Genomic DNA, 15,666 nt, shown 5'->3' on the forward strand with positions numbered 1-15,666 from the left:
GGAGGCTGGGAAGGGATGTGAAGGGTAAACAAAGGAGGAGGCTGCAATGCTTGGTAAGAAATGTACGCATTATCCTGTCCATGTAATTGTAACCCCTCTGTACAGTATGTTCACAAATAAAATAAAATTAAAAAAAAAAGAATCTCACAGGAACTTTTCTGCCTGGGCTGGCTTCAAACTACAATCCTCAGATCTCAGCCTCCTGAGTAGCTAGGATCACAGATGTGAGCCACCAGTGCTCAGCTTAAAGATAACATTTTTAGGTCAACAAAAATTGACAGAATCATGCTTGTTAAGAGACAGGGAGAAGCACTGATCAACTTCAAGGCCCTGAAATTATTCCACATGAAGCTAAAATTATGGATATGGGTTATTATACATTGTCAAAAATCACAGGTGTGGATTTTTACAATGCCAACAGTGAACCTTAATGTTAACTACAGAGTTTTGGTGTAATGATAATGATGATGATGAGATATCACTGTAGGTTCATCAGTTGTAGCAAATGTATCACACAGTTCCAGGATTTGGATAATACAGGCCGTAGGCCTGATGGGATAGGAAATACATGGTAAATTCCTATAAATTCCACACAATTTTGCTCTGAACTGCTTACAATTTATGATACGTGGTCTAAAAGTCAACATGGCCCATTTATGTAGCAGCCTACACACACACACACACACATACACACACACACACACATACATACACACATATACACAAACTGATGCACATAGAAAAAACCACAATTTTGTTCTCCTGTTTTTCCATTCCCCCTATCCTTCACAAAACAAAATAACTGCAGCAAAAGAAAACAAAGATATTTTAATATAGGGGAGATCTGTGGTTGGTTTGGGATTTGTATTAAGTAATTAATGCCTAACTAATATGGGCCAAACACCACACTTTGCCAAAGAAGAAGGCATAGCTCAGCAGCAGGAGATAACGATACTAGGACCCAGAATTGGATAGCGTATTTAGCAGCTAGGTGAAGGACATCAGTAGTTATAAGTTAGGGAACTTAAGGGGTTTCATCTCTAAAGCATACTCCCAGATTCCTCACGACCCTAAGCAAATGTTTCTAAAGAACACATTGTAGAAACACAATAGTGTCATGTGTCCTTCTGACACCATGAATGGTGGACATGTATTCTGTTAGTCATAGAATAAGTAATCATTCCAAAAACATAAATTTGAGAATGTATTTTCTAAATCCTAACTGCTAGAGTTCATCTTAAATATGAGAATGCTGTGTGACAGGATGAGAACGCTGGTTGGAGGAAAGAAGTTCTGAATTTCAGGTGAAACACAGGGATTGCTCAAAGGGAGTCTCACTTATTAACCGTTCTCACCAATTCTTTCATGTGCCAGAAGTTTTCACTCTTGAAAGACACAGAAGAGGAGGTCTGTCCTATTTTCAGTGGGTTTATTTCTGCTTTACAAGTGATATCACCAGTCTACAACAGAGAAGAGCAATGTCAGATTTGGGAAGCAAAATGGTTTACCCAGATCTTCTTGGCATGTCTGGAAATCTCACTGTTGCCCCAGGAGGTTAGTCTTTCGACTGTGCTTACTGGCCCAGACTTGTGCTTTGCCTAGAGTAAACGGCTGTGATGAACTGATGAACTTCACCTGCTTTTGCCTGGTGTGGATTAGCCATAGTTTGTCCCTATAGGTTCACGAATTAGTATTGGAGGACTGGTCTGCAGGGTGGCAGTGCTGAGCAGGGATTGGGGTCTGTAAGGGTTAGGACCTAGTGGAAAATCTAAAGGTTAATTACTTAAGTTCCTCTCTCTACTTCACAGTTTGAAAATGTGCCCTCCCCCCACTTACTTAGACTCCTACCATCACCACGATACCCGTCTGAGCTGAAATCCTGATGATGCTGGCATCATGCTCTTGAATCTCCAAAATATTATGTAAACCTCACGGTTTTTTCTTTTCTTTTCTTTTTGTAACTTTACCCAGTTTAGGTGTTTTGTTATAGTAATGCAGAATGGACTGTGACACATCCCATCAGTGATGAAACAAAAACAAATTTGTAACAAAAACACCCTGGGAGTGATTTAGTTCAGGTTATTGGCTGTAGAACATTTTAGGAATTTGATTTCCTGTAGTTATTTGCACAATACAGGAATCGCTTGGATCAGATAAGTGCTGCATTAAAAGTGAGCCAATGTCAACCTGCTTTACTAGAGAGGAACCTCTTGGTCCAGACTGCATGGCAAAATCGTCTGATGTGCATTCAGGATAAACACCAGTGACTTCATTGCCTGAACATAACAATTGTTTCAAAAGCTCCTGGGGTGATTAAAAGGAATAACCAGAGTTGAGTTTAAGCTGGTGGAAGTCCAGGCTGATAGCCTGAAGACCAGCTACTAACTGAAGCTGTGTAGGCCTCTGTGTGCCCAGAGTATATTCAGCCTCTCACAGCTTGCACTTCTTCTCCAACAGGGCCTTGACAACGTCAGATCCTCACCTAATGAGACAGGGATGTTGAAATTATTTCTGCCAAATATAAATATCTAGAATCAGATATTTGTTTCCTTATAAGGGTATTCTACCTCTCATGTGAAATTAGATACTAGTTAATTGGGACCTGTAACACACAGGTGTTACCTTCTCCTCCTCAACTACATTAACTATAAAATATCAGACACAATTGTTCTGAACTCCTCGGTTATTTCCATCTTGAAAGTATGCACACTGATGGGCAATTGTGTGATCCTTACTTTGTCTGTGTCCACCCCAGTCAGGTACATGAGTGGGTTCTTTTCTTTGGTGTACTGAGGGAGATGGATGACTACAGACGCCATGCTCACCGGAACAGTTCCTGTTGTGACCTACATGGAGAAGAAAGCATCCTACGATCACACCTGCTCATACAGCACAAGGAAACCAGCAACTACCCTGGTGCTGATGAGGGGCCAGTATAAAGTGGTTACAATAGCAATTGACTAGCATTGGCTGGATGACCTTAACCTTGACCTTGCTTCAATGCTCATCTTGTTAAATAAAGATAATCACAAATCTGGTAGATTTGTGCTGGTATTCCATGTGCTATCAGTGGTGAGTTTGGGTTCTAATTGGCCAATGTTGATGGACTACGGGTTGTTAAAAGTCTTTAACATTCCTAGAAATAATATGAGTACTAACTTGTCTGGGAATTAAATGGAATTATCCATATGTGTATACCATCTGATACAATGGCTAGTTTTATTACCCTCTGCAGATGTTAGGATGTTATTTATTTTACTTCAAATTGTCCTAGTAAAGAAATATGGCTATCATATTTTATAAATTAAAGTTTTGTGGATAATAAATCAAGATTATTTTATAATTTTTTAAACAATAAAAGTAAGGGGTAGAATCTATGTAATGTACAAAAATTGAATGTATTGAGTTACCCAGGCTGGTGCGTAAATTAATTTATTAATTTTTGACTTTTCCAAGTTCCTTCATATTATTATATTTTAAAACAGTTGCTTCTTTACAACAAAATTTCTCTCTACACAACTGCTTATCATGTTTAGATTAATAATTGCTTACTTACAATTATCCAGTCATATTTTAATTAATTTGACTCAAAATATTTTCTGATGCTCATTTTATAATGAATGTTCAAACTGTATTGGTCTCCAAGAACCAATTTGTATTAGGATTTTATCCCAATAAAATTTATCCACAGAATTATCAGTGTCATAATTCCTTGTTGGTTAATATTGATGCCTTGAAAATGTTTCATTGGTAACTTCCCCAGGGCACATCACTAAGCATAAATTCCCGTTGTTTACTTATCTACTGTCTATCCCAGGGCTTCTCAGAGTATGGTACCTGGCCCTAGGTATTAGCATCAATATCCTTACCCAAGGATCTGATAGAAATGCACATGTTTAGGCTGACCCCAGACCCACTGAATCAGGAACTCAGGATGGAGCCCAGCCCTCTGTGTGATAGCAAGCCTGCCAGATGCTAATTAATGCACGCTTAAATGTACAAACATTGGTGTATTCAACATCATCTTATTTCTGTTGTCTCTTCCCAGGGTAATTTTTTTTTCATTCCCTTTCCTCTTGACTTGCCCTGATCACAAGCTCACCAACCTTAAGGGAAAAGACAAATTTTGGACCAATATCTTCAAAATTGTTCACGACTAAAGGAACATTCTCCTCTGAAGAGACCTCGTGAAAATTGATGTTGGTGGATCTGTTGAACGACACATGGAAAACCAAAGTTTTTAGTTTAGATGATATTCTATTTTTTAAGTATCTTCTACCTTAGATTATAAGTAAAGCATTTTAGCTTTAGTTACAAAAGCATCAAATAACTATTCTGCATTCACATCAAACTTTAAGATTTCACAGAAGAGAAAGAACATTTAGTATCTGTCCTTTTGTGTTTGACTATGTCCGGGAAGGTGAAGATAGAAACACCATTGATTCCACCGTTGCATTGTCTTGATGCATTGAATGATCACCTTGTACCCCATAAATCTATCAGTGTGTGAGTTTTTATTATAAGAATCTTAAAGTATTCAATTAAGATGATTTCTTATTATGGCCTATGCCTCTAAGACTAAAATATCATTTTAAAACATATCCTTTCATGGGCTTTCTGTCAAAAGTCTATGTGTTATGTGTTTATCAGTCAGCAAGTTCTAAAATAAGCATAAAAGTGCTACTTTAAAAATGATGGTTGGGGCTGGAAAAGCAGCTCAGTGGTAGAGTGCTTGCCTCGCCTGCATGAGATCCTGGGTTCGATTCCTCAGCACCACATAAGCAGAAAATGCTTGAAGTAGCTCTGTGGCTGTAGTGGTAGAGCACTAGCCTTGAGCTGCAGAGCTGAGGGACAGATCCCAGGCCCAGAGTTCAGGCACCTCGACCAACAGAAACAAAATAAAACAAAATAGAACTTGTTTTAAAATTAATACCAACTGATAGATTAGTATCATGGACACTTATTTTATGTTGATTATATGAACAGAGTTGAAGTAAGGGCTTCTTACTCAGTAGGCTAGACTACAATGATGGGACACTGGTGAACTGCTCCTGCATTATGCTTTACTCAATGCCAATGAAACAAGATACACATTTCTCACCTTTCTTCTTCTCCCACACCCTCCTCCCCTTCCCTTTTTTGTTCCCTTCCCTTCTCTTCCTTCATCTTTCTTTCTTTGATTCTATATTCCCTCCCTCCCTCCCTTCCTTCCTTCCTTCCTTCCTTCCTTCCTTCCTTCCTTCCTTCCTTCCTTCCTTCTTTCCCCAGCTCTATCTCTTTCTCCTTCCCTCCTCTCCCTGCTTTCTGTTTCAGTACTGGAGTTTAAACTGCCTGTGCTTTCTAGGAAGACTTTCAGCTTTCTGTCACTTGAGCCACATACCCAGCCTGCTTTTGCTTTAGCCATTTTATCAGGTAAAGTCTTATGTTTTTGCCTGGTGTCAGCCTCAGACCCAAATCCTCTAATCTATGATTTCCCAAGTAGCTCAGATCACAGGCATATTCTACTATGTCCTGGTTAAGTGACAATGAGTCTTCTTAATTTTTTGCCCTTGGGTTGGCCTTGAACTGTGATCCTCTCCATCTTTGCCTCCTAGGATTACAGGTGTGTGCTGTCATTCCTGGAAACTTTTCTTTTTTTCTTTTGTACCAGTCCTGGACTTGAACTCAGGGTTTGGGCACAGTCTCTGAGGTTTTTCTTTTATTTCTTAAGGCTGGTGTTCTACCAGTTGAGCTACAGCTCCATTTCTGGACTTTCAGTGATTAATTGGAGATAAGAGTCTCATGGACTTCTATCAGAAAGAATGACACTGCCCCATTTGTTAAGAAATGGAAAGTCTTGGAAAAAATTAAGTGAAATAAGCCAGACCTAAAGAAACATAAGTCCTATGGTTTCTCTTATCTGAAATAACTAGTATATGTCTAGGACAAGCAGAAGAGATCAAAAGCTATGTACATATGACCATATAAGATGATGCTAAGCGAAATGAACCCCAAGATAGGGACACAAGAGATTTTATCTTTCTTGTTGTTTTTTTAAATGTATTTATAATGTACTATGTGATTTATTTTGTTTCTTTGTATATTTTTCCCCCATGGTATAATGCCTGTTGTCACTGTATTTGATTTCAGTGTCTTGCATCTTGTATATATACTTTTCTAATTTGGGGAGGGGAAGGGAAATAACAAAATGCTGAAATAAGGATACAGGATGGCCCATTGTAATAATGAGAGGTACAAACCACTATGTTGAAAATAAAGTTTACAACTTTGCGGCGGGATGGGAGGGGAAAAACAAAGGAGAGGGTAACAATGCTTGATAGGAAATGGACTCGTTACCTTGCTCATGTAATTGTAATCCCTCTGTACAGTATCTTTACAATAAAAAATATTTATTAAAAAAAGAGTTTCATGGACTTTCCTGCTCAGGCTGACTTCAAACTTCAAAACTCAGATCTCAGCCTTCAGAGTAGCTAAGATTATGGTCATGAGCCACTGACACCCAGATGTGTGTGTGTGTGTGTGTGTGTGTGTGTGTGTGTGTGTGTGTGTGTGTGTGTGTATGTATGTATTCCTTCATCCTACCAAGCTCCAGTTTCAAACCAACTTCAGTGGTTTCAGGATGGATTGAGAATTGATCAAATCTGCTTCCACCATTAGTGGGACACTAATAGAAAAGTGGGCCAGAGTTTTGATTGGGTAAGATCTCAAGGCATTGATCTTCACCTGCTTTGCTTGGAATGCCAACAAATGTCTACAAGTAATGTAAGGCCAATGCTGGAGGGTCCTGCAGGCACCTCTCAGGTTGAGGGCGCATCTGCCACATTCTCACTTATTGCTGTGGCTTTGAGGCCAGAGTAACTCAGCAGCTTATTTGGGTTGAGAGATGTGGGAGAACAGGTGGCAAGAAATGTGCACTGCACACTCTCTCTATACATTCCCAATGACAATTTACCTTATTTATAGACGGTTGATTCTATTTCCTAATATAATTGCACTGGACACTTTCTGCTGTAGAATATGTTTGTTTCTACAAGGAACCTTCCTTCCCCCTGCTCTAAGTTGTTCCAAAGCTGAAAAGGAAACTATGTTATAGAGCTATTTAAACACACATGGAGTGTGTCAAGCTCATATGTGTGGAAGGAAATAATGATTCGTCAGCCTTTCATGGAAAATGGGAAGCCTGAACTAGGACTTGAAACAGAAAGCCTGGCTATGTACGCATGAATTCATCTCTTTGCTTTCCAGACATGTCCATGCGAGTCCCTATCAGGGCCAATTTCTAAACTGATTAATGTGCTCTGACTTTTTGCATTTTAAAAGGATCGGACACTTTTCCATTTGCTATTTAAATTTTCTCTAGATTACTTGAGTTTTAAACAATATGGTTATAGTAGCAGTAAGCTATCCTCAAGGAATTTAGTTACCAAAAAGAAAAAAAGAAAAAAAAGAATTTTACCAATTTTTCCATTTTACTCATCATATTTGTACAATGTAACTTCAAATGTATATAGTAGCAAATTGGTTGCTGAATGAGATATTCAATAATTGGTTGCTAGGGAATACACAAATTTTTTTCTCGAAGTTTGCCATGATAGTTACTAAAAGGTATTTTTTTGCAGTATTGCTTGTGATGGCTTAATAAACAAAATAAAAATGCAAAACAACCCAATATTTCATTAATATAGGAGTAGTTATATAAATTATGAACCATCCAGAAATAGAATAAATTAGATAATGTGTGCCCTGATATGAAAACTTATGTTTGTACACATCTGTATATGTCTATGTATGTTACATGCATATATCCTGAATAAAAATTTCTCAGTAAATTGTTAACATCTCAAAATAATTCACGTGTGGGGCTTATCACCAGAGAAGCGCAATGGCTGACCTCCCTTCTCATCGTATTTCTGTAATGTTTGGATATTCTATTGATGAACATCTGATGCTTTTCTTTTAGAATTTCTGGAGAATTGCCTGGTACAAGCTTAGGAGTCATTGTAGCTTTTGTTCTCAATAATATAACTACACTTTTAGTTATATATTTTAAAGAACATTGGAATGTATTAGAATCCAAATTATCATCCCCATAATGAAAAGCTAAGACGTCCTTTAGTAAAAGTGAAGGCCTATTTTCTCTTATCTTTCTTTTATGCTAAAGTATACAAGAAAACATTTGGCCATGGTAAGAGTGTGGAAAGACAAAAGGCTGTATTAACTAGAAGTGTTTAGGAAAAGAGAGAATCACAGTAAGACGGGAAAAGTTCAGATAATGTGGCAATACCCATCCCTGTGGTTGCATTTGTTTTCAATGACTTATTTTAGCAACCAGAAATTCTCTAAAATGTGTAGTTACTGATTAATTTTTCAGGGATGGATGACTGGAGCTGCATTTTGCTTCTACTTGTGCCTTTGTAACTCACTTGATACAAAAACATTCCTTTCATCTTTGCTCATCTGTCTCAGCTCCAGACAGGGTGATATATTTTCCTTTTTGTTTTTGCTTAGTGAGTTATTGGGTGATCTGCATTTTCCATGCTTTTAGTAGTTAAGACAGTAAGGTAGGAATTAGAGCAGCCCATCTCATTGGATTTCTTGGGAAAACACTGATGTGTGATTTTTGTTGTTTTGTTTTGTTTTTTAGATAATTGGTCTGTATAGAAAAGCTGCTTTGATGCTTCACCAGGAAGAAAGAGAATTCTGTTGCCAGGTATGGGAGTTGGCAGTCCCCATGGGCTGTCCACTTGCATTGCTGTGTCTATGCCATGAATCAACCTTGCTTCTGACTATGACTTATGGTGATATCAATCTCTTACCACCTGTTTCTTGGAACAATTTAAGACAGATGGTATTTGCCAGTAACATTTCAACCACTCCTCTTGGGTTCCCTTGCTTTGGGGAGGAAAGAATAGGAACAAAGTATTACTTCATGGATGGGTTCTTTTGGAAAATCCCTCATTTCCTCCTGCTTGGAAGAAAACCCTAATCAGGTCTGTTGAGAATTTTCCATTTAGAAGCTAGACTTTCCCAGCATGATAGTTCATGCTTAAGATCCCATCTGGGGGGGGCTGGGGTTAGGAGAAGTTCAAGAATAGTCTAGGCAAAAAGAAGTTCACGAGACTCCTTCTTTATCCCTAGGTGGGTACAGTGGTATGACTCTGTCATCCAGATGTGCAACAGGCTCACATCAGGAGGACTGTAGTTCCAGGCCAGCCCAGGAAAAACATTCATGAGATTCCATCTCAGTGGAAGAAGTTGGGCCTCGTAGAACATGTCAGTCTATGCAACTACTATGAAAAACATAAAATAGAGGATCAGAGTCCAGGCATAGGCTCAAGAAAATCAAAAGAACCACTGTGAAAAAGGACAGGAAAGTACAACTCAGGTATAAAATATGCCCCAAACAGGCATGAGGCTTTAAGTTCAAATCTCAGTATGACCAAACAAAGACAACAAGAACAAAATCAAAGAGACTAGTTTTCCAATCTGACTCTTCAACCTGTGACTCCTGTCAATATATGGGGTGGATCTACTATGTAGAAGCTTGGTGCTGGGGTTCCCATGTCTAGGAAGGGGACACTGCTTGATATCTCCTGTGCATAGTAGATAGTAGGACATGAGAAGGAAATTCTGGTTAACTCTCAGGGCCCTAAGCATCTGCTTCAACATCCCAGGAAGGTCTGCACCTCCTCTGAGAGTCTGCATGGGGCCTTCACCAAGGCAGAAGACTAAAGTTCTTCTCCCTGACTTTCTAATGATGCTTTCAGCCGTAAAACCTGGACAGCCATTTAGACACCAATTTGTTTGTGGACTTCTCTTTCAGCTGCCAAGAGGAAGATAAATTATTCAGTGAGGACTAAGCATACAGAGAACTTAACCATGAGAAAACTGTGTTGTAAATCAGAGTGTTATCAACGGTCATAGGCTACCCATGTGTAAGAGGTTTTACCTACCTGGTTAAGTGAATTTCTGCATCGTACAGGAGAGGAATTTTAAGGTCGACTGTATTATCTGCTGGATTAGATTCCTTACTCTCACTATGGAAACACATATTAAGAAATTACTTAAAGGGAAGCATTGTGAAAGAATGTCACCATCAATTCATGGCATCATTATGTTTTACCTGAAGGCTTGGAAAGAGATGGATGACTGATTCTGGACATTTTGGAGATCAAAATCAAAGTTGAAATTAAAAGTCACCTATACATGAAAGTAAAATTCATTAGTTTGTGATGCCTTATAGCCAGTAAAGAAAGTTTGCTATATAAACTCACTCCAGTTTGATCCTCCATTTTCTCTTTTTTACTCTATTTTTAAAGCATTTACAAAGGATTTGAATTGAAAATATGTTTATAAGTACAATGCATCTTGATCAATGTTACCCTTTCTGCATTTTCTGTATCTAAGGGGTGTGTGTGTGTATGTGTGTGAATGTGAGTGAGTGTGTGTGTATGTGTGTGAATCTGAGTATGTGTACGTGAATGTGTATGTGAATGTGCGTATGTGCATGAATGTGAGTGTGTGTGAATGTGAGTGAGTGTGTATTGTGTGAATGTAAGTGTGTGTATGTGTGTGAATGTGAGTGTGTGTGAATGTGTGTGTTAATGTGAGTGTGTGTGAATGTGTGTGTTAATGTGAGTGTGTGTGAATGTGTGTGTGAGTGTGAATGTGTGTATGTGTGTGAATGTGAGTGTGAATGTGAGTGTGTGTATGTGTGTGAATGTGTGAGGGTGAATGTGTGTATGTGTGTGAATGTGAGTGTGTGTATGTGTGTGAATGTGAGTGTGTGTGTGTGTGTGTGTGTGTGTGTGTATGTGTGAATATTAGCATTTGTCTCAGGGCCTACTAATTGTTTCTTGGATTTTTCACTCAAGGCTGGTGCTCTATCATTTGAGTCATCACACCTCCACTTCTGGCCTTTTGCTGGCTAATTGGAGGTTAATGTCTTACAAACTTTCCTTCCCTGGCTGGTTTTGAGCCATGATCCTCAAATCTCAGACTACTGTGTAGCTGGGATTACAGGCATGAGCCACTAGCACATGGTTTACATGTTGTATTTTTTAAATCTGTAGACTGTCTTTTTTGTCTGCTTTGCTGTGATGTGCTCCTTTGAGGACTAGGAGAGCTTGAATTTCAATGACACTAGAAGTGATTGTACGACACACCCTTGTCAGAATTGCTAAGCCTCCTGCTGATCTGAAACTCCCTCACAAGGTTCACAGGAGATCTTGATTCTGAAGGCTGCACTTTGTCTAATGTTGGTCAACATACTCAAACAAAAAGAATTTTCCATATTGTATCTGCTTTGGGGGAAAAGTGCATAGAAGAAACTCTACTTTGATTCATCATTTCAAGGAAACAATTCAGTTAAAAACTTCTAAGTATGCTGCTGGTTGTTTTGTGATATCTATTACATGATACTTCCTTAAGACTACTTGTATTGGTAAATTAAAGAGTGCTAGCCAATATGGTTTGGGGAACTGAATAAATATATAAGCTGTACCTGTTGTTTGTTCTTTAAAGCCGGGTACCCCACATCACAGGTCACAGATTTTGGACGGGAATCAACCTCACAGGTAACTTCTGTTCCATCAACCTGAACCGGACCAAAGAAATAACAATGATTAATTGTGTGTGTGTGTGTGTGTGTGTGTGTGTGTGTGTGTGTGTGTGTGTGTGTGCAGGTTCGCAGTTGGTTCACATCAAAGTGGTTTATTGTCCACAGACTTGAAAATCTTAAGCTAAGTGAATTATTATTTTATTTTGTGTTGGTCCTGGGGCTTGAATTCAGGGCGTGCTATCCCTGAGCTTTTGTGCTCTAGGATAATGTTCTACCACTTGAAGCACAGCTCCACTTCTGGCTTCTTTTTTGGTAGTTAATTGGAGATAATAATCTCACAGTCTTTCATATCTGGGCTGGCTTCAAACCACAATCCTCAGCTCACAGACTCCTGAATAGCTATATTACAGGCATGGACCACTGGCACTTGGCTAAGTGCATTATTTTTTAATACTATTTTTAACTCTAAAGACTGTCCACAGTAAACCAAGGAATAGATTGAAAAATTGTCCTCCCCCTAGGAAAATAATGAATCGTTTTATTGTCTGAAACCACCAACAGATTGATACACTATTTGGTATTCTTTAGCATATAACTTTTTCTTAATATTTTTGCAATGTAAAATTTCAGAGAAGAACAAAATATATGGCAACATTCACATTTTAAATACCTTAATATGATCTTAAAAAAAGTTTGCTATAGGTGTTTCATTCTTAAAAGTAAGAAGTTACTCTTTGAGAAATTACCTTTAAACACTGAAGACAGGATAGTTTGAGATCTCTGAATCTATCAAATTTACATTAACTTTAAATGGGATAAAACCATCTTTTAATGTTTTCATCAAGTAGCTCACTTAAGAAATAGATTTTCCTTTGGTCCTTTTTTTAAATGTCTGCATGGCTTGTGGGTACAGAGGAAGGAGCAGGAGGAGAGCCCAGTGTGTTTCTGGTTTAGTGATCAGGTCAGCTTTGCTGGAATGTTGCATCTGGACAGCAACCACAACATCTGTGAACAAGTGTAGCACATCTGTGCGGTACATCTGTGTGGCACCACGGAAGCCTCAGCTCTCAGAGAATGTGACTGTGTAGTTGCCAAGTCAGGGGCAAAGGAAAGAGTGAGCTGAGCTGTCGAGCAGAATGGTCACCATATGGAACTGGGCCATGTTTTCAGGAGGTTTCACTAGCAGGAAGCCCAGGGTGGGATTGATTGATTTGGCCTGGGATGTTTCTGCAGACCAAGTGGAAGCCAGTAAGGTTCCAGGAGAAAGCAGATAGTAATGGAGAGCAAGCAGGAAGGCCGTCCTCACATACCGGCATGGAGAATGAAGCGAAAAATAGGTTTTCTGAAAATTCAGCAACAATTTTAGTGTTGTAAGCATTTTCTTTTTTGTTTTTCAGTTTTACTGAAAATGTTAACCTTTTGTTTTGATTGCTGACGATAAAGGGTTGGTTTCTGTTGAAGCAAAGAAAAAGAAAAACATCATTCAAGCAAAACAGCAACAACAAAAACCAGAATTCAAAAACTTCATTTATTTAAGAAACAAGCTCTAGTTGAAACACTAAGACCATAGCTTAATAATGGAAAACTTACTTTGCGTGCAGCTGACACTGATAAGTAAGAAGATGCTCTTGGATGTTATCCAAATAACAATTTTATATTCTTTACTACTTTGTTCTTTTGTGAATTATAGAAACTAAAATTTAGTTTTTAAAGGTCTTTATTATTATGACTCTTTCCTTTTCTTTGCTGTTTCTCTTTTGCTTCTATATGTGGTACTAGAGTTTGTACTCAGTACTTCAGACATGGTAGGCAGGTACTCTACCACTTGAGCGATGTCCCTTTCCTTTTTTGCTTTAGTTATTTGGAGATAGTGTCTTATGTTTATACATGGGCTAGCTTAGACTATAATCATCCTATTAATACTTTCCATATAGCTGGGATGGCAGACATATACAACTATATCCAGCTATTATTTGAGATAGGTCTTGAGATTGTTTTGCCTAAGTTGGCCTTGAATTGTGACCCTCTCAATCTCTGCCTCCTGAGCTAGGATTACAGGCTGGGCCAGTGTGCTCAACTGAGTATTGCTTTTATAGAGAAAAAAAATCTCCAAGGGCTGGGAAGGTGGCTCAGTGGTAGAGCGCTTGCCTTGCATGCCTGAGGCCCTGGGTTCGATTCCTCAGTACCACATAAGCAAAAAGAGAAAAAAAATCTCCAAAAATGTGTTTGAATGAAGACACCTAGTGTGTCCTTTATTTCTACACTTTACACCGAGTTTCTAAATAGAACATACTGAGCATCTGGTAGCTGTTGGACATCCAGGACCAGATCAGAGATGCAAACTTTGTCACCAGCACAGTCCTTATGAAAAGGGATCTATGAAAAGGCAGGAGAGATTAAAGAGTTAAGAAATACAAAGTGCAAAGAAATACACACAGTATTATTCCAGTTCCATAATGTTCAAAGCCATGAAAAACCAAGCCATGTTTAACAAATACACTCGTGTTCAGCAAAGTCAAAGAGAAAGATGTTAGTAAATATAAAATTCAAGATAATGGTTTTTTTTTATAGGGGGAATCTAGATTAAAGTAGCTATAAGTGGGGGTGATTCATGGAACTTCAGATGCATTGGTCATAGCTTTTAAATCATGATTTAATGGTCAATGCAAATTGCCTAAGTTTTCAAAAATTAGTAAATATTTACTGATCATGTATGGTGTACTAGCCTCTTCTTTGGAAACCAGAAATAGCAGGGAAAAAGAAAAACAAAAACCATTATTTGTTTTTTCATGGAACTGACATTCTAGTGAACTTTATACATAGCATCACTTAGTTCTGTCCTAAATGTGTGTGTGTGTGTGTGTATGTGTGTATACATATATTTATTACCAACACTGAGGCTTAAACTCAGAGCTCTGAGATCTCATTTGGCTTTTTCACTTAACTTTGGTGCTCTCCTGCTTGAGTCACACCATCGCCTGCAGCTTTTTGCTGGTTAATTGGTGATAATAGTCTCACAGTCTTTTCTGCCCCAGATGGCTTTAAACTACAATCCTCAGATCTCATCCTCCTGAGTAACCACCAGCACTGTACTATCCTAAATTCTTTTTTTTAAATCTCTTGCTAGTGGTTTTAACTCAGGACCTAGGCACTGTCCCGGAGCTTTTGTGCTCATGGCGAGTGCTTTACCACTTGAACGTCTGGCTTATTTTTGGTAGTGAATTGGAAATAGAATCTTGTGGGCTTTCCTGCTAAGGCTGGCTTTGAACCTTGGTCCCCTATAGCCTCCTGAGTAACTAGGATTACAGGTGTGAGCCACCAGCGCCCGGCTATCCTATATTTTGAACACCACTTAGTGATAGGGAACACTGCTAGCCAGTTTCCACGGCAGCCACACTTACACTGAAAACCTTGACAGTCTCAGAATAGGCTTCAAGGGCAGGGCTGGTGCCAGGCTTTTCCAAACCGATGTCCACACGCACAGGAAAAGCATTGACGACATCAGTGGGCTTCTAAATATACACATGCAAACACAGAGAGTCCATTCATTAGAGCACAGCCACTTGATGAGAAGAAACTGACCCGATATGCTTACGCTGAAGAACACAGACCGTGCTCAATTACGTAGACTATCCTTGATTGGAATGCACCTTTCTTCTGTCCCAATTCTGTTGTTAGTCTCTAGACGAAGCCTCCGGAGACTGATTTCAATTGAAATCTAAAGCAGCAATTCTTAGTGAGTCTCAACTATAACCTCATTACTTATACACCAGTAATTACAATATTGAGATGATGTCCAGTTTTAACCCTCCAAAAGATTCCTATGACCATTTCTAGCTCCTTGGTCATTGGCTATACCCTAATTCTTATTGCCAAGATTTAAGATTCCTTAGGTGTCCTGACCTAAACTCTCTAAGAGCTTCGTACGTCTCAGAAGAGAAGGTGCCTGTGACTAGCTGCTAGGAAAGGGACATGAAGTTTCTCTTTATTTTGGGAATCAGAGGCCTCTTCCCCTTTTTTGAGGCTTCCTGTTTAATGAGATAACATTAAAAATGTCAATAGAGGGGTTACAGAAATCACCTTCCACTCTTCCTGGTTCTTGTCAG

General features: G+C 38.8%; 1 protein-coding gene across 1 annotated transcript in view; it reads right to left on the reverse strand.

Moving 5' to 3' along the window:
• Positions 1-15,666, reverse strand: part of Itga2 (integrin, alpha 2 (CD49B, alpha 2 subunit of VLA-2 receptor)) — a 69,092-nt gene that overhangs the window by 8,609 nt on the left and 44,817 nt on the right. Inside the window, exons 18-26 of the mRNA XM_013018509.1 lie at positions 14,962-15,072; positions 13,854-13,936; positions 12,871-13,012; positions 11,504-11,596; positions 10,124-10,200; positions 9,954-10,037; positions 4,107-4,209; positions 2,736-2,846; positions 1,356-1,460 (exon numbers count right to left, since the gene is read on the reverse strand). Coding sequence (XP_012873963.1) covers positions 1,356-1,460; positions 2,736-2,846; positions 4,107-4,209; positions 9,954-10,037; positions 10,124-10,200; positions 11,504-11,596; positions 12,871-13,012; positions 13,854-13,936; positions 14,962-15,072 — 909 coding nt within the window. The remainder of the gene's footprint in view (positions 1-1,355; positions 1,461-2,735; positions 2,847-4,106; positions 4,210-9,953; positions 10,038-10,123; positions 10,201-11,503; positions 11,597-12,870; positions 13,013-13,853; positions 13,937-14,961; positions 15,073-15,666) is intronic.

Source organism: Dipodomys ordii, unplaced genomic scaffold (genome assembly GCF_000151885.1).
Source record: "Dipodomys ordii isolate 6190 unplaced genomic scaffold, Dord_2.0 Scaffold41, whole genome shotgun sequence".
Lineage (NCBI taxonomy): Eukaryota > Metazoa > Chordata > Mammalia > Rodentia > Heteromyidae > Dipodomys > Dipodomys ordii.